Genomic DNA, 18,413 nt, shown 5'->3' with positions numbered 1-18,413 from the left:
GTGGTGCATATGATAATGTGCAGCCACAGCAGAGCAGCAACAAGCCTCCATTACAGCTTTTATTGAACAGAAAAATAATAAAGGCACTATTTATTCAACATTAAATATTTATTGCATAACTTAAATTACCTATCAAGCATAAGCACATACAGTGCAATATATGGGCAGCCTAGTTTATGTAGTATAATGTGAGCCTGAAGGCATTACACATTGATGTCTGTCAACAATACAACATGGTTTACCAGTACTTCGGGTTGGCCAATGCACAACAGCTTGTTACAAAACTATTCAAATAAGCTCCTTAATATTGGTATCATTGAACAACTATTGAATAACAGAACAGTTTTGCTAAGAGAAGAACACTTGCAGATGGATTAAAGAAAGCTGATGAATCCTAATGTGCGTCTACTAAATACTGTTAACACATTTGTATACATTACACATATCATTTTTGTTTTCATGTGATAATTGTCAATCAATTTGAATTGTGTTATGACTTGGGAGCTGCTCAGTTTCTAATACAATATTTCCCCTTAACTCACAGACCTTCCCATTGTTACCAATCAACACACTTGGTCTTAATTTGATGATTCAGTGAAGAATGAAGATTTCAATTTGTGTCCAAATGAAATCATTGATTATTTAAAATCACCAATTGATAACAGAGAGAACAAAAACGGCTTTTTATTGTACTTTGACAAATCTTTCATAAACATGTTATCAAAATGACTTTAATTCTATGATTTGATTCTTCAAACTGTCTTTTTTATTCACAAACAAATAATCTGACTAGCAAGTGTAATAATGACGTGTTTCATCTTTAAATCTGGACTCACACGTGCCCACTTCCATTATACTGACTCAGTCACTGAGTGTGATGGTTATAAAACCAATAATCCAGATGGAGTAAACAGGCTTTCTTCTAGTATTTCATTCATGGCATGAAAACACTTACTTCAGAGCATCCTGTGGCCGTGATGACTTCCACATTGGCGTGCTGTTTCTGAGAGGAGGAGGAAGAGGAGGAAGAGGAGGACGACGGATGTTTCTGTGAAGCACCGCTGCATCCAGCTCCAGCAGTTTGAATGTTTCCTTTGACGTTTTCACTTCATCTGGGGAGGATGGTGCCGAGGACAAATGATGTGTCCTTAAGTGGCTGTGAGACGGACTTCAGACACACGCAAGCACACACACACACGCACACGTCAAATACTCAGGATGAATCTCTTTCCTCTGCAGTTAGTGCTGTCGGTAACACAGGCCTCTCCAGTCCAGTGGTAACGGTGCCCGCTTGGTAACTCAACCCCACACAACATTTACTGTTGAAATGATAAACGGACTGCTTTTCCAGTCTTCACAACCACTGAGAGCCGTTTGACATACAGGTCATTCATGCAGAAGCTGCCATATGGGGCCGTCAGCTCAGACTAACATGCACACACACCACGCCTATCTGGAGCAGTTTTGGGTTAGGAATCTTTCCCAAGGACACATCGACATGTTGTTTGCAGGAGTCAGGGATCCAACGATAGGTGGAGACCGCTCAACCTCCTTAGCCGCTCCCGATACACGCCAACACGCCAACACTCCAGTCAACACAACATTTACAAATGCAATGAATTTGTATAGAAACTCATCAATGAACTTCTGTTGTGCAGATACTGAGAGGATACTTTTTCTTCTGTCTATCTACTGCCATCCCACTGAACAGCTCAGCCTCAAAGGGTGCCATTACAAAGACCATTCACTGAAACTTGCCAGAATGTTACATTAAATGTTTTGCTAAAATCTTATATGAACTATTTTTATTTTCAGAACTTTGATTTAACTTTATTTAAGATAATATTACAGGTCAAAGCAGCTCTTTCCCTGCGAAACCATGAGGATATCGACAGTTATGGCTTCCTTCTGTCTTTATAACTTGTATAATCTGGACGCTGCAGAGCGCTGTGGCCCGGTGAGTGAAGTTATAGTATAAAGACGAGAACAACATGTTTCTGTGGAAATATTTATTTGGCGTGTGAAACCAAGTTAGTGTGAAACCAAGTTAGCTTTTCAGACGAGGGGTGCAAATTGAAAGACTGGTTTGAACTGGTGGTCCCAAAACAGAATCAAATCAAACTAATGTTTGTGCTCGTGAGCAATCACTGATGCAGATATTACTTTTGTTATTCATGTAGCTGCCATTAACCCTCTCACATCACCCTTTGTCTTCCAACAACTTATCCTTAAGCTAACCGATACCAGGAACATATTTAGTGCTTAACCAATTAGAAGACATGGATCCATGTATACTGCATACTGTAGTTGCATTAGAGTGGTTGAGTCTGTTGCCAGAAACCATGATATCCTGTAGTGGTCCTAACGCTGCTTGATGACCACCAGGTTCTTCAGCATGTCGAAGGAGTTCCCATCGGGCTCCACTGACACCACGCCCTGCTCCTTGCTGAGCACCTGCAGGAAGCCGTTGTGGTCCAGGCCGACCACCTCCGCCTCCACCCCGTCCTCGCTCCAGAGCCGCACCCGGGTCCCGCTGAAGGCGAGCACAGAGGGACAGTCAGTGCTCTGCTCAGGGTGTTTCATGAGGAAAACACACATCTCTGAGAGGGAGATAAGGCTGGGACTCCCTCCATGGCTTTCTGCACACCTTGCACATGTGACCATAGCATGGAATGCATTGCAAGGATATCTCAACAGGCCAGATGTCTAGGAAGGATTTCTTTGCATTTAAAGTGAAATACAATCTATGTGGTTCTTTTTGATTCATGCTGTAACTGTTTTAACACAATAAAGAATATTACAAGAGCAATCATTTCGTTTTTAGTTTGAAGTTAAATGTATGAATCAATTAAGATGAATGCATTTTCTATGCCAGATTAAACGACAACACCAACGTCTAAGTGAGAAAGTGTGATGCGTATCATTCATTACAAATGGTTGGGGGTTATGGGGCTCATGCAGGATGTCCCTTAGCAACCAGTCAGGATGCTTCCTAACCATTGGAGGTGTGCAGTATTTTAACATAACCCTATATCGGCTCAGCGTGCTCAGAACCATGGCTGAGCGGGAAACTAAAGGACACATGGGGCTAGTCCCTGGACACGGCAGGAATGAAACGTTAAACCACAGTCTGCAGCACTCACCTATGCAGCCATCTCTTGTAGTAGGTGGGCAGCACGGCGTCGGGGCCCCCCTGTTGGAAGCTGCAGATGAGGGCCTCCAGGAAGCTGACGCTGCGGGCGATGATCTGAGCGCAGCAGAGCGGGGGCAGGCTGCAGCCCTGCTGGGCGTTGTGCTGCTGGATCAGGTCGTTGATGCACACCGTGGGGTTACTGTTGGTCACGTTGAACCCACAGCCTGCAGAGGACATCAGGTCGACACGTATTATTATGGAGTTCTGTACTCACACGAGGCCTGTTGCCAAATACCATATGTTCACTATCGGTGACTATTTGTTCCAACTCTGGGTTGTATAGAAGAAGCAGGTTTCAGGTGATGGAACGCTGAATGTGACACAACATTTTCATGGGCATAACTACACTGTAGCGAGTTCGGAAAGAACCTTGAACCTTGACCGCAGCAAAAAGAAGATTTGTGATGCAGCTTTTGTTAATTATGCCGCAAAGCTATGGAACTAAATACCTATAGACGTGAGGGAGGCTGCTCGGTGAAGCTCATATCTCCTGCTCTCTGCTGCATTTCAACCCGTCACCTGATGTTGGGTTGTATTTGCACCATCTTCCTTTTAATGCACAATCTTATGGTCGTACCTTTAATCTAAATGTATTTCTTACATGCTATTTTAAGTTTGTTTTGATGTTTTCTACCGCTAAAGGCCCTGTCACACTGTCCCGAAATTGACACCCGATGGACACACGATAAAGGAAATGTTCAAATTCGGCTGTGATCGTAGCAACATCGGGCCATTCGTGAGGGCATCTAAGCCATCGTATGACCGCCGGTGGAGTTTCTCAGGCTCCGGCAGCAACTTCGTGAGCGGCAACTTCGTAAGGCACTCGTGAGGGCATCTTGTCAAGTCGTGTCATCTTCGTGTTATCATCGGTGCATTCACCCTCACTCTGATCGGGGCGAATGCCCGATGGCACCGAGGATAACAAGATGCCCTCACGATGGCCTTACGAAGGGCAAAATGGACACATGAATTCAACACGAAAATGAACCTTCGCAAGGTCCCTTCGGCAATTTTTTGGCATGCCAAAGATTTTGCCTCCGCTCACGAAGTTGCTGCCGGAGCCTGAGAAACTCCACCAGCGGTCAAACGATGGCTTACGATGCCCTCACGAATGGCCCGATGTTGCTACGATCACAGCCGAATTTGAACATTTCCTTTATCGTGTGTCCATCGGGTTGTTTTATTGCACAACAAAATCATGTAAATATATTATGTAAATAACCCAATTTGTGTTCTGTGAAACTAAAAAGGATATAATATATTATTTTGAAGGACAGTTGACAGGAAGTTGTTGTTGTTATGGAAACAACATTACGGAGAAAACGTAATATTTTCTACATATAAAGACGGATAAAGTAAAGAACAAAGTCTGAACATATCAGTACAGTATCATAGTACTGTAACATAATTGTTTTTGGTACTTTCATTGCAGTTGTATGTCTTACATGTAATGTAAATGTTGCCTTCGTGTGTGGTTCGGGGCCAATTTCGTGCGAAATTCACAATTCCATATTCGTGTGTCCATCGGGTGTCAATTTCGGGACAGTGTGACAGGGGCTTAACTGTATTCTATGTTCTGTGAGTATGTTAAGCGATGTCTACTGTGAAGCACTTTGATCTGCAAATAAAGAGTATTATAAGCGTGAAGAAGAGAAATGTCAGTTAAAGCCCGCTGACTCAGTCGTTAGCTGTGATTAAGCGCTGTTACCTATGAGCAGATGAAACGTTGATCCTATCACCGTGGAAGTCACCAGAACCCCCCCGAGCTTCATCAGGCTACCGTAGTAGATGTCATTGGGCCACTTCACCCTCAGGTCTAAATCCTGATGAAGGATAAAACATATTCCAACACCATCAATCATCAACATAACACATTGTCCTGGAACACCAATGCACTGATCTTAAAAGTACCACCACTTACTTTTACTACTCTGTAATACAACGCAATAGCTTTCTACAACAGACACCTTCTCTGATGTCTGAGATGTATGCAGACGTGCAGTAGTTGGTTCAAATCACAGAGACGTGCAGTCACATAATATGTTACTGTTGGTGGAGCTGCGGTCGTGACATGTGGATGTTATACCTGGTATCCAGGAAGTGAGCGAACAGCCTCCACCACCGCCAGAGCCACCAGATGCTGCAGGAAGGGGATCCTCTGCCCCAGCCTGGAGCTCAGCGCCACCTGCAGGGACAGGGTGAACATGGCGCACCCCGGGGGGCTGAGCCAGGCGTTCCCCCCCCGACCTGCAGCGGCAAACACAGGACAGAGACACTAAGGTACCAAACACCAATTCTGACAGATAACATGAAAGAATCCAAATCGAATGCAAGTGAATCTGCTTCACCTTAAAACCATAGAGGTGAATGTTGTGTGCGCATGTTTTCAGCGTGCAGCAGCACTGACCTCTGCCCTGGATCTGTCGACCAGCTATCGCTATCAAACCCACGTCCTTTGGTAAGTGCAGAGTCAGACTGAAGGGAGACAAGAAGGAACAACGCAGACACGTTCTTCTTCAAAACGACTTCAATGGACTCCTACTTTAGCCTTTACTGTAGCTCTATTAACAACATTCAAATAGTGACAGTTAATAACCTCCTGGTTTGGCTTTGTTGGTTTATATTTTGTCAAATCAAATCAGAGGTAGGGGTGGGCGATATGACGATATATATCGTCGTGACGATATTAGGTCTCCACGATATGCTTTTTCAGAGATATCGTATCTATCGTGATAAAAAAAATGTTAAAAAAATATTTGAAAAGAAAACTATAAAAAAAAAAACTTTTCCCTTCAGTTATGCTAAAGTCTTTTATTGCACTTCAAGTCTAAAGTTTACATTTGAATTGTTTGGCACTGACTTTTCCTCATTGATGTTTTATATTTTACTTAGTTATGTTTTACCCTCCTTTTTATGTTTATTGATGTTCACTGCTAGTGCTACCTCAGAAAGTTCATTTTTATACTGAGAAACTGTGCCTTTTAGTATATCAAAATGTTGAATTGTTCATTCAGGGATTCATTTCTGAAATAAAACCAGCTTGAAATGCTATGTTGGTCTGTTACTCCTTTTTGTTTTAGTTTCTGTCACCTTGTAGGTGCTTGAACTGTTAAGTAACTTGAAAAATAACCATAATAACCGACATGAAAAAATATCGTGATATATCGTCTATCGTGATACTGCTTGAAAAATATCGTGATAATATATTTTTCAATATCGCCCACCCCTAATCAGAGGTATTATATTACCCCTGTTTGCATGGAACAAAGCAAACATCCATACATTGTTCACACAAATCTGTGTTAAAAAAACGTATTATATGCACAATGGACAACAAGGGGTTTGGGAGTATGACATTGTTTACTTCTTCTGTGGTGCACATCCGACTGGTGGCGACTACCTAGGTCGCAACCAGGAAATGAGTATGTCATGGTTCACTGCTACACCAAAAAAAAGATTTGATCTGATGATATACGTGGTAACCATTGGGACCTCCCAGAGTATAGCTTTCGACAAAGAGAGATCCAGTTGATTTTGTTATGATTCCAGACATTTCATTTGCAGTTTCTCAATTTGGTTTCTACATTTTAAAGGATCTATCAAGACTTAAAGTACTACGACACCACTGACCCCTCCAAAGGTTAATGGTAGCTTTCCTAATGCTGCAGTCTTTTACGTTGACCCCCTTTTGGCTAATAGTTACTCCGCTCTGGTTCTGGTCCGGATACAGTACACAGAAGACATACACTAATCCTGTGTGACACTGTCCTCACTTTCAGCTATGACTCCACCATGAGCTCGGTGCAGTGCACCTTCCGACACACTCACACACAGCTATATAAACATGTTGCTGGAATGGTTCTTCTATTACTCCATTAGTTGATGGATAGGTTAATAGTAGCTTTTTTTTATCCTTTTTGAAAGGTGCAAAAAAGCTTGCTTGAGAATATTTACAATGTGCATGGAAGCATTTCACAGACCAGTCTAAGCATTAAGACATCTGCAGATGAATAGATAATAAAATAAGACTAAGTTGCAGCCATAAAAGGTTTAGCACTTTTTTCAAACCACAGAAAGACAGATTTAACATTTTTCCACCACCAACATTTTTCCACCACGAAGCCGTCTGAACTCGCCAGTTTCTTAATAACCATCACGTGAGTTACAGTTTAAAGTGAAGTTGTATTGCCATGACCACCTTGCAGTCTTATCAATCAGCATTCCATTAACGCTCATTGGAGAGTTGGGGGCAGTTAATACCAGAAAGCGAAGAGAACATGTTTGCACATTCTCTCATCTCCAAATGCAATTAAAGCTGATCCAGTGACCCGGTGCAGCCGCCCTCTGTTGGCCACTGAACAAAGATGGTGGAGCCGCTAAAGCAAGCGAGCAGGGCCTTTCTGCCATTGTCATGCAAAGTGGCCCACTGGTAAATCAGCTTAAGCACACAGGGAGCCCCGACCCAGATAGAGCTTTGTGACGGACTTCTCTAAGAAGTGTTTATCAAAGGGATGGATGGATAGCTCAATCTAGACTCTGAGCTCGGGGAATTCTGGTGAGACAGGCGTGTTACTGCGGACTAAATTAGCCACGAGCCTTCGTAAGCCTTTGTCCGGATGATAAGTACTGCTGATTATGAAAAGCATGACAGGACAGATCTTATGACAACAGTCCGGTGCCTTGTGTACTTTTCTTGTTGACGACATTGAAAGAGATGGGAGTCAAAAATAGGCTTCAGCCATCTGAACACACATAAAGGAAATATCTACCAAAGATGTTACTATCCTTTTTGCAGCTCAATAGGGAAACACTAAGTAACACAAAGACACATTTTCATACTAAAGATCTTCAGCTCGTGGAACCCATTAGCCCTACCATGGTAGAAAGCAGAGTTATTCGTGGGTCCAAGAGTCTCCACAAGTCCAACAGGAGCCTTCAGCGATCAAGCTCTTCTGTGGAAGCAACTTCTCCTTTGTCTTCTGGAGGCAGATATCCTCTGCACACTTAAGAGCAGGCTTAAGAGCAGCCCTAGTTTCCTAGACTGTCCTGTAGAACAGACCTTCAACTTACATCTTCAATCCTTCACCTCTCTTCTCCTACTTCTTTCTGTTCGTACCAATGTCCCATGAAGGCATGTGGCTAACTCAGAATGATCTGGGTCATTATCCCAGGGGTCTTTGTGTATCCCCTCGGGCCGTATTAAAGGTTACTTCTCGATCATGAGTGGTGGCTGTGCCTGTTGCCGTGGACCGGCCTGACTACCACGTTATCATTGTTTTGGCATCACCTGGAAGATTGTTGGCAACCTCCTGGATCCTTCATTTTCATATACATTCACATCAGGATATTTGGATTGGTTGTAAATAGGATGTATTTGTTTTGGAATACGACAGCTGTGGTAACACTGTCCATCCCAGGAGAAGGATCCTTCCTCCGATACTCTCCCAGAGCTTTCTTCTAGTTATTCCCCCCTGGGGTTTCTTTGGTGTGAGCAAGGGTCTGCAGACGGTGTGTATTACAGTATGGTGCAAAGCCCATTTATAATAGGCTCTATAAAAACATTTGATTGGTTGATTTCAAAGATAGCCTCTTTTGTATTGTATTAACTCAGCCTGCTGAAGCACACTGCAAAGGGATCTTTTAACAGCCAATGGGAACAGAAGGAATGACTAGAAGCACAATCTGTTTCTATGATCGTGAGCACCTGACTGTTGTTTCCAATCAGCCTCGATACACGTGAACCGTCCTTTAAGTTCACCTGTGGACTGTTCTTTTGTAACAACACTGTTTGCAAATCCTTTAATCTATGCAAATATGTCAGCCAGACGTGCATTGCTGCTAGCAAAGGAAAACAGATGGGGGGGAAGTTAAGAAAAAAGCCCACAGCTTGAGGAATTTGTTAGCTTTACTGAAGCTGATTACAGTGGACGTTTTGTATAGCGCTTCTGCAGCCAAGTAACTGCCAACATGTGCTCACTAATGAAAGAAAAAAAGATTTTAAAAACAAACCCCGGGTCTCTGCTGTCAGAAACACATCTTTAGTCTCAGGTGGAGGAAGTCGTTGTGAATAAAGCCTACATATGCAAGACAACAGGGGAAATGTATGTGAATGAATTATGTTGGGGTAGAAATCTTTTATCATATATTTCAATATGATTTGATAAACACACACTATAGGCGAACTAGTCGTTTCCTGTGAGATCTTAATGTAGGGCAGATCAGCTGGAGCATGACCCTGCTGAGGGTGAGGCTGTTAGGAGGGGCTCAGTCCCTGCTGAGGGTGTAACGGGGGGATGCTGCTGTTTGGCAGGACCACCGAGAAACAGCCTGATCCGTGACTGACAGCTCTCTGCCATCAATCAACCCCTGTGGAGACCAAGACCAGGGGCCCAGCTGGCTCTCCGGAGCCCTCAAGCCTCAGAGAGGAGCTCTAAATAGGAATAGACCTAACGAGACCAGTGAGTCCACCTCTGAACGCCTCTTCTGCTGGCTGACACAGAATAGAGCTGGGGCTACAAGTGAAAATGTACTCCATCCGATAGAATGGAAAAACCTAGATGTCATTTAAACGTCTATGGAGGAGAAAAAAGGGACAACCCCAAAAGTATAATTCAAAATATAAATTGTAACAATGGTCTGCATTTATAAAGTGCTTTTCCAGTCTTTGCGACCCCTCAAAGTGCCTTCCGATTGGAGGACTAGACTGCCTGAGATACAGCCGCCCCACCCATCACTAATGAGTAAACAATAATCACACATCTTGTGTCTTAATACTGTAATGATAACACACTAATGGCAGGTGTATAATAGGGAAGGAGGAGTGTGGTTATGTCTTAATGTGTTCCTGTGTACTTTAGTGATCTCGATGTTGGCCAGCTCAAGGCTGCAACACTGGGAGATATCTGCTTTCCTCGAAAGAATGCAAATGCACTGAGAAGACCACAAGCTTTAAAAAAAACTAAATGTATTCTAAAAATATATATAATATTTTATAAAAATATATATAAGAAAATAAATCAAAATAATGAAAAAAGTGAAACCACGATATTGCATATGTAGGGGGAATGATTAATAATAAACCTTTCAGATGATGGAGTGCTCGACTTATTGCACTATGGAGAGATCACTAGAGCAAGCAACTGTCAATTCAAACAGCAAATAAGTGGGGTATACAAAAGATGGAAACACTCAATACATGATGGCTTGAAGGGAACGATTGCCCATTTGGTGACACCCCATCAGTAGGCGAGACACTGGTGGAACGTTTAAGCCGTTAGGACATTGGAGGTGGCTTTTCAAAAGTGATGTGTTTGAATTCCTACAAAATCACTCCCAACACACAAATGAGACTCAAAATCACTCCCAACACACAAATGAGACTCACAATCACTCCCAACACACAAATGAGACTCACAATCACTCCCAACACACAAATGAGACTCACAATCCAGAGGGAAAATGTAAGATATTTCCTTATCCAATTTAAAGACCGATAACAAGAAAGAATGTACCTTTTAACAGGTATCTGTTCACTACAGCCACACATGTGGATTTATCGACTGTTGAAAATAGTCCCCAACAAATGCACCCTTTCCACTTTTTTGAGGAGCATGTGGTTCCGGTTTAGAACATTGCTTTACCTTTAGAAATTAAACTATATTTATGTTTTTGTTCTTTTTTAAGATTTAAAAAGTGGACTATAACCTGAGTGCAAAAGAAAGAGCAGGACAAAGCGAGGAAGACGAACACATTGCTGGTCTTTTTATGTTAATCAACAGATGTATAACCGATGTTAGCAAAGAAAGAAAGGGAATACATAAGCAACCATGGACCAGGGACCGGTTTGCACCCTATAGGAGAAGACGATCAAACGCCACGCAGGCAGAGACATCGGGACCTCTGTGGTGTTACTCTCACTACTAACATCTATTTCATCTCCTCAGATCACTCTGGGACCATTGTCATCTTCTCATTCCAACAAGACCAGAACAAAGACGTACAAAGTAGCATATTTGACGGATAGAGAGAGGAGGCATTGTCCCAAGAGGAAGAGCTTGGGCATCTAAATCCCCGCTCAGGACTCTTTGTTTTAGAGGGCAGCTAAGCCCCAGGGGTCACAGTCCAAGGTACAGCAGGTCAGGAGGATAAACGCCCCCCAGCAGAGTCATCGAGAGAGGTGGAGGAGGACCTGAGACCACAAGCTACAGGCATGTCAGCGTCTTTCTCACACACACACACAAGACTAATGACACCGACACAAAGAGAAAATAGGGCGCTCTGCAAATCATCCGTTCGGTGGATCTTCTCCAACAAACCTGGTAAAGATATTTCCCAGCAGCACCTGTTTCTTGGAGAGGGATATGTACAGACAGATTCCAGTCCAGTAAAGGTTCAATCAAACAGATTCTACTACAACGTGTTCAGCAAATCTAACTAATTAAATGGTTGGATTTTATGTGGTGGGTTAAGATATAATTTTTCTGAAAGCCATTTATCTCCGGAACCATTCCCCCCCAAAAAACCTCTCACTTGGCAGATTAAAATATCTCAGATTAAAAGATTATTTCTGCCATCGATGCTCATTTTTGAAACAGGATTTGCCGTGCATAAGCGTGTTTGCATTGATCATTCAGCGGCATCAAAGGGATGATCAATAAGAGAGGACAAACTAATCTGTAAATGTGATTAATTGAGCTAATCCTGTTTACTGAGGGACAGCAGAAATTATCATTTCCAAATAGCACTATTGGAAGTGATCAATGAGAGAGGGCTGCTCCATTACCACGGGGCAGCTGAGGCACCGACGGATGACCTTGCTCTGCTGACGGCCTGTCTGGGCTCGGCCGGCCTGGTCTGGCAGAGGTTCTGGGCAGCACAACACAATCATCCATTAGACTGAATATACAACTTAAAATGTCTTTGGCCAAAGCACTGGCTGAGATCAAAACTCTGTTGCAAAATAATGTGGTTTAATGAAAACTGGGATGATAACTTATTCTCCTTGGACATGTACATCGTTATATAATTTATAATTTCAATTTGCGGTCAACGGCCCTGTGTCACCCTCTCTTCCACACACACCTCACGCAGGTGAACAGGATTATGATGAGTGCCGCCCATATCCATGTGACCCAAGCCAACCAATCAATTGTGCTCAAACAAATATCTTATATTAAAACAAAACGCAATACTAAACATGTTTCATGGCTGCTACTGTATACATCAGCCTCTAATTATTAGGATAGTATCGGATAGTATACATAATAGTTACTAACATTATTCAAATGGGAGACATGTGACAATTATAGCTTGGTAATCAAGTCCATGCAGTTGCAGTTCATGCATGTGTAGTTTTCCTTCTTCTTCTCTGTGTACGAGTCACAAGTCACTTAGGCCAAAAGGTACCTTGGCTCAGTCAAAGATAATCCTTAGTGTCCTTTAAGTCTGTCAGTCGAAAAGAGTCAATACTGTGGAAAAGATGCCACTGATGTCGGATGTTCTTCCGTCTCTTCCTGCCGTTTCTGCATCTTCTCCACGATATTCTCGCTTTGATCGCCCCACTCCTTCTTTAACGAGGAGCGCGGCATGTCCTCGTCGTCTTTGATGTTGAGTCCTTCGGCCTTGTAGGTCCACTTCATCTTGTTCTCCATTTGTTTGTTTGCAGCGGGGGCCTTTCTGAGCAGCCGTTGAAGGAGAGGGCTTTTGTTGGGATTTGGGATGAGGCTTCTTCTCATCTTTAAAACGTTTCTTCTTCGACTCTTGCTGAGAAAACACTTTCTTTGCAAACTTCTTAAACTTGAGATCCTCTCTTGACATTCCAGCTTGTTCCTCCAATCTGCATTCAGGGAAGTCTGCGCTGAACTGCTGTTGCCAAGGTCCATCCAAATTCACAACTGAGATTCTGTTCACAGATACTTTGTCCAAATCCATTGCATTCCCACTCACTCCTTCTAGTGGTCCATTCACTGTCCAGCCTAGGATTGTCCTGCTTGCATAGGGTCCGTCATCCACACATATGCAGATGCCACTTTCTGCTCATTTCCAAACTGCTCCTGGATTAGAGCTTTAGCCTCGACGTATCCCCTCTCTGGATCCATGTGCTGGCAACTTCCAACAAGTCCTTTGGGACGACCCTGAGTGTACTTCTCCAGACAGTAGAGTCGCTCACTGTCGCTGTTTGTGTTTTTCTCAACACCATTCTCAAAAGCCTTCATAAATGTGTGATATTTTAACGGGTCGCCATCAAAAACTGGAATCTCTCTCTTTGGCAAGGATGAAAGGCTGTTGTATTAACAGTGTGGTCATTTCATTTGGTTTTCTCATAATGCCCAGTATGTTGTGTTGATCTTCACTTGCGTTCGAGCTATCTCCATAATTCATTGTTTCAAAGTGGATTTTTTAAGGGGTACTGGCTCTGAGGAATGGAACCCAGGTGAAATGTTCTCATTCGGCCGTGTTGTTGGATCCAATAAGTCATTGCTAGTCTCCCTTTGGTTTAGCAACATTTGTGGAGTATTTATATTGTCCTTGGCAGTGTAGAGGACTTGTGGTTTAAGGTTTCTTTGTTCAAAATAAGAGTTCATTCCATCCGAATGCCTTGTTTTTGAACTTTTCCCACTTAGGATGCTCCCTGTTTGCAACACGTCTAATTTAGCCATGTGCTGCAATGTCCTCTTCCATCTGCAGTTGCTCCTTTCTCCTCCTTATTCGCTCCTCCTCCATCTGAAGTTCATGTTTGTCCTTTAATAGTTTTTTTCTTGCCAATAAAACTGCCAAGTCATCCTCTGTGTTAAGGCATGCAGACGAAGCAGTAGAAGTTGCAGACTTTTTCCCATAGTCCATTTCAACACTTTCCATGTCAACATTTATTTGACTTATTTTCTCCGTTTAATTATCCAAAGTTCCTCCGTGTATTTGTTTGATTGTAAAACACCCTCACAGATCGGAAGGGAATTCATTATTTCACAAGCATCACATTTCCACTTCAACAGAGCAGCGCGACTTCAATGCGGCAGAGCGGAGATGTACAGCGGTGAATATACAAACTTCGTCCATTCCATGGAGCTTAATGTGCACATTCAGTGGCAAGGCTTACCTGGCTGTGATCCGCGTTGAAGACGGCTTCCAAAACGGCAGTCTTTATTAACAGCCAGTGCTTTTACCTCGCTCCGTGAATTAGTTCAAACAATTGCTTATCTCCGTTCTCCTTGATAGATCCTAGCGCTGTTTGATGATGGTTCTTCTTACGTCTTGTGTGCTTGTTGTTTTTTTGTTGACAAGTATAGCGACAGCAGGAAACAAACAAAGTCGCTGAGAGGCTGAGGCCGGGCCTAAGCACTGGCTGAGATCAAAAACTCTGTTGCAAAATAATGTGGTTTAATGAAAACTGGGATGATAAACGTATTCTCCTTGGACATGTGCATCGTTATATTAATCGAAGCAATCATTTCAACTCGCGGTCAACAAAAAAGTACAACGGCCCTGTGTCACCCTCTCTTCCACACACACACACCTCACGCAGGAGAACAGGATTATGATGAGTGCCGCCCATATCCATGTGACCCAAGCCAACCAATCAATTGTGCTCAAACAAATATCTTATATTAAAACAAAACGCAATACTAAACATGTTTCATGGCTGCTACAGTGGCGATGGACAGAAACATGCTATTCTCTGTGCTGATGGTATCTACATACTGTGTGTGTATACTGACTGCTGATGGCGCTAATGAGGCAGGCTTAACCTCTGCTAACAAAGGAAGTACCACATCGAGAGGTACATTTCATCATGTTTGGAGAAAAACTACAGAAGAAGAGGTCAACGTTAACGTGGGATCTGGTGAAGCTCAGGATAGGAAAGGGAGATATATGAGAACATGAATGGATGATTATGTTTTAAACCCCACAGAAGATGGTATTATAGGTGTGTATAACAGCACATGCACCTACTGACCAACAGTAACACATAACGGGGGCTACAGGGGGCTTCAAAAATCATAAAAGTGGTGTTAATAGGTAGAGATTTTGTTTTTTGCTGTTTGTTCCGTTGCGATGTTGACTTCTGGGTCGGCCTACACAAATAATTTCATTGATTTATTCTACTTTTTCAGGCATTATAACACCTGTATATCCTTCTTTTAACACCATCACTCTAACTGTAGAGGTCAGGAGAGATAACATTATTTTAGCGTTTATTATTTTAATATTTACAAAGACAACACAATGTAGTTATAAAAACTATTTAAGACAGTGTAAATTCACAAGAATAAGTGATTTCATCTAGGTAGAAATTGAAATAGGTTTTTGAAGAGGGTTTGTATTTGTAGAGTAGATGGTAGTTTCCATCATACTAATGCAGTCTCTGGATTGAAACACATTGAAGTGCTTTCTGGTAGGTCGCTGTGGTCTTGTGGCGCTGAAATGAAAACCTGCAGCTCTGGACCCTGTACGAGACTTCATGACCTTTCCCCATCACAGCTCCAGAGTATAACATACCTTCCACAGGACATACAACTTCAAGTCAAACACTGCACCATATGTTCCCCAGAATAAGAAATGGGGACGTTTAGGCATCTGCTTACAATCTTTTATAATTGCAGGTGGAGCATGCAAGGTCAATTGGGCCAATTTGATTTTTATGGTCAAACCTATTGCCATAGTTATGAGGAATCCATTTTCCCTGCACCAAACCCCCATGCATGTTCTGTGGTTTGTCTTTTTCACAGGAAACAGGACACTAATTCCATACAGTGTCAGTTTGGATATTGGATTGCCTGTCAAAACAAACAGAGCCTGCCAGGACTTTTGCCCTACAACTGGAACAGCTTTCAGTCGAAGAAAGGTGTATTTCTATTCCGTACGGAGGTGTTACACTGCAGTGACTGTATGCTGTTTACGTGAGTCTAAGACACAGCAAATGTGACATTATGACGGGTAAATGCGGGTAAAATGCCAAAAACATCTTCCGAATGTGCAGACGGCATGGAAAACAGAATCTGTTCGAGAAGAAGGAAAAATAATCAGAATCACATTTACATCCATCGGGCTTCTCTTCCATTATCCATCAGGGAAAAATAAAAGGGGGAAAAAGAATACAAAAGTAAAAGTGGGCCCTTGGGTTTTCATGTCTGAGCCTGAAGCTCTTACAAGAAAAAGTCAACAAGTAGGAAGTGTGTTGCTCCAGGCGCAGGGATCAAGTTCAGCAGAGCAGGAAAAGAATCATTATGCTCTCCGAGCAGCCAAGTGGTGTTAGAAAACCCCTAAAGTCTCTTATCCTGGCTTTTCACAAATAAACACTTCCACACTTAACCAAACACCAACAGCTTGCCAACAATCACACACACTCTCACAAATAGGGATGAAAGTAATAACTCATAAATCAATTCTTAGATTAGCAGAAAATCACTCACTAACATTTATGATGATCGATTAATTGTTTAGGTCAAAATGGCAAATATTCTTTTGATCCAGTGGGTATTTATCATCATTGTTAAGTGAGTATATTTATTCGGACTGGTGGTTGGAAAACATACTATCAGCTTCTTTAAGACACAATTATTGGACTCTAAGAAGTTGTGTGGTAATGTAATTTTTCTGGGAATCTATAAAATATGTAAATATAGCAGTAAGAGCGGTCTGACTGAAAACACAATTTTAATCTCTACTACATATGCATTTTAGTAAAACATAAATGTATCATTCTCTATTAATAAGAAAAGCAATAAAAACTGCCCTGTTGTTATTTCTTACATTTGGAATAAACAACAATTTATACTGCATGTGTGTTTTATGTACTTAAAGACGTTAACCATAATTCCGATGCCAAGTTTGGTTATCATTATTGTCGTTTTGCTTGCCTTGCTTAGAGAATCTTTTTTTTTATTGAATTGAAGAAGCAAAACATTTAACGTTTTGAATGTTGCCAAAATAAAAGCAGATCACTTTACCTACCCGAATCTAAGCAATCATTTGATCATGACTTTCATTATTCAACACTTTTTGATATGTGTTGTGTTGCAACTAAAGCATTTCATTTAGTACTAAAAAGTCATGTGGTTTGATACCTGACTGACTGATGTGTATGTCATTTGAGAAAAATTAGGAAAATAAGTTCAAACCTTTGGTGTAACAAAAGGCCTTCTCAGTACTGCATACATACATTACCAATATTAGTATAACAGGAAACAGAAAGAAACATGAATTAGACACACATTTAGTGGGCTTAAAGATTTTGTTCAACAGACTGTGTCCCTTTTTACGCTTCAGTTTCTTGAAAGATAAAAAACAAAAGAAGTGATAATAGGTCAGCTTGAATGGTGTTTGTAGGTGATATTTCGGGCTGTTGGACAGAGCGAAGCTAGCGTTTCTCCGTTTTTATGCTAAGCTAAGCTAGCTGTTAGCTGTAGCCTTGTCTCAAATGGAGAGGTTATATCAATCTTCTCATGTAACTACACTGATAACGAACAAGAGCACTGCCCAGAAAGGCAAACTATTCTCTAAAAAACATATGAAACATTTGACACTACACTGAAACACCCTCACTATAATGGATACCCTGCACTAGCTGTTTTCTGGTAACAGGGACATGTGCATCTGAAGGGCTGCAGAGTGTGAAGCTGCTCACTAAAAGCATTGAGATTTCAGCTGGGTGTGACCTTGTGAGAACACTGTCCTGTGTCTCAGGACTGGCTATTATTAGCCGCTCCCTGCCAAACAAAGCCTTAATACCCTGGACAAACACTCCGCCTGCCAGCCATTGAGCCTCAGCTTCAAGCCTCAGCACTCAAGTGACTGAACCTGAGTTTCATCAGCTCCTCCATCTCAGCCAGCACTGACCTGCAGGCACTTCGCTTCAAACCAATTCCCTCTCTGCCTATTAGCCCTCGCAATCCTTTATTTATACCCCAGATAGAAGAAAAGCCACAGTCATTGTCAATTCAAAGGACTCTAATAACAGACTCCTCTGAATTCATCATCTGTTTGACTATTTTCTTATTTGATTAACAATTTAATCTTTTTTTTTTAAATGAGATGCTATTCATTTTAAGCCAAGTGCCTCACCTGTGTAACCACTGACACCTTCATTGAACCGTATTTTACATTGTTCACAATTTTCTTTTAAGTTATCTATTTGATTCCGACATACATTTCTAGCGGAAAATGGTGTAGGCCTATGTGATGAGAGTTGTTTTGTGTATTTAGTATTATCTTTATATTTGAA

At 42.0% G+C, this 18,413-nt stretch overlaps 1 protein-coding gene across 3 annotated transcripts in view; it reads right to left on the bottom strand.

The window, feature by feature from the left end:
* Positions 1-1,994: 1,994 nt before the first annotated feature.
* Positions 1,995-18,413, bottom strand: part of hlcs (holocarboxylase synthetase (biotin-(proprionyl-CoA-carboxylase (ATP-hydrolysing)) ligase)) — a 37,255-nt gene continuing 20,836 nt past the window's right edge. For 2 of the 3 annotated variants that reach the window (XM_034099138.2, XM_034099137.2), the window contains 5 exons: positions 5,601-5,668; positions 5,280-5,440; positions 4,902-5,016; positions 3,144-3,357; positions 1,995-2,533 (listed from right to left, as the gene is read on the bottom strand). In XM_034099138.2, coding sequence (XP_033955029.1) covers positions 2,362-2,533; positions 3,144-3,357; positions 4,902-5,016; positions 5,280-5,440; positions 5,601-5,668 — 730 coding nt within the window. In that variant the 3' untranslated portion in view covers positions 1,995-2,361. Of the gene's footprint in view, positions 2,534-3,143; positions 3,358-4,901; positions 5,017-5,279; positions 5,441-5,541; positions 5,669-18,413 lie in introns of those variants that run through there. The other variant, XM_034099139.2, reaches the window with a different exon arrangement.

The sequence above is a fragment of the Pseudochaenichthys georgianus genome, chromosome 14, assembly GCF_902827115.2.
Source record: "Pseudochaenichthys georgianus chromosome 14, fPseGeo1.2, whole genome shotgun sequence".
Classification (NCBI taxonomy): domain Eukaryota; kingdom Metazoa; phylum Chordata; class Actinopteri; order Perciformes; family Channichthyidae; genus Pseudochaenichthys; species Pseudochaenichthys georgianus.
This window is presented reverse-complemented; position numbering and strand designations above follow the sequence as displayed.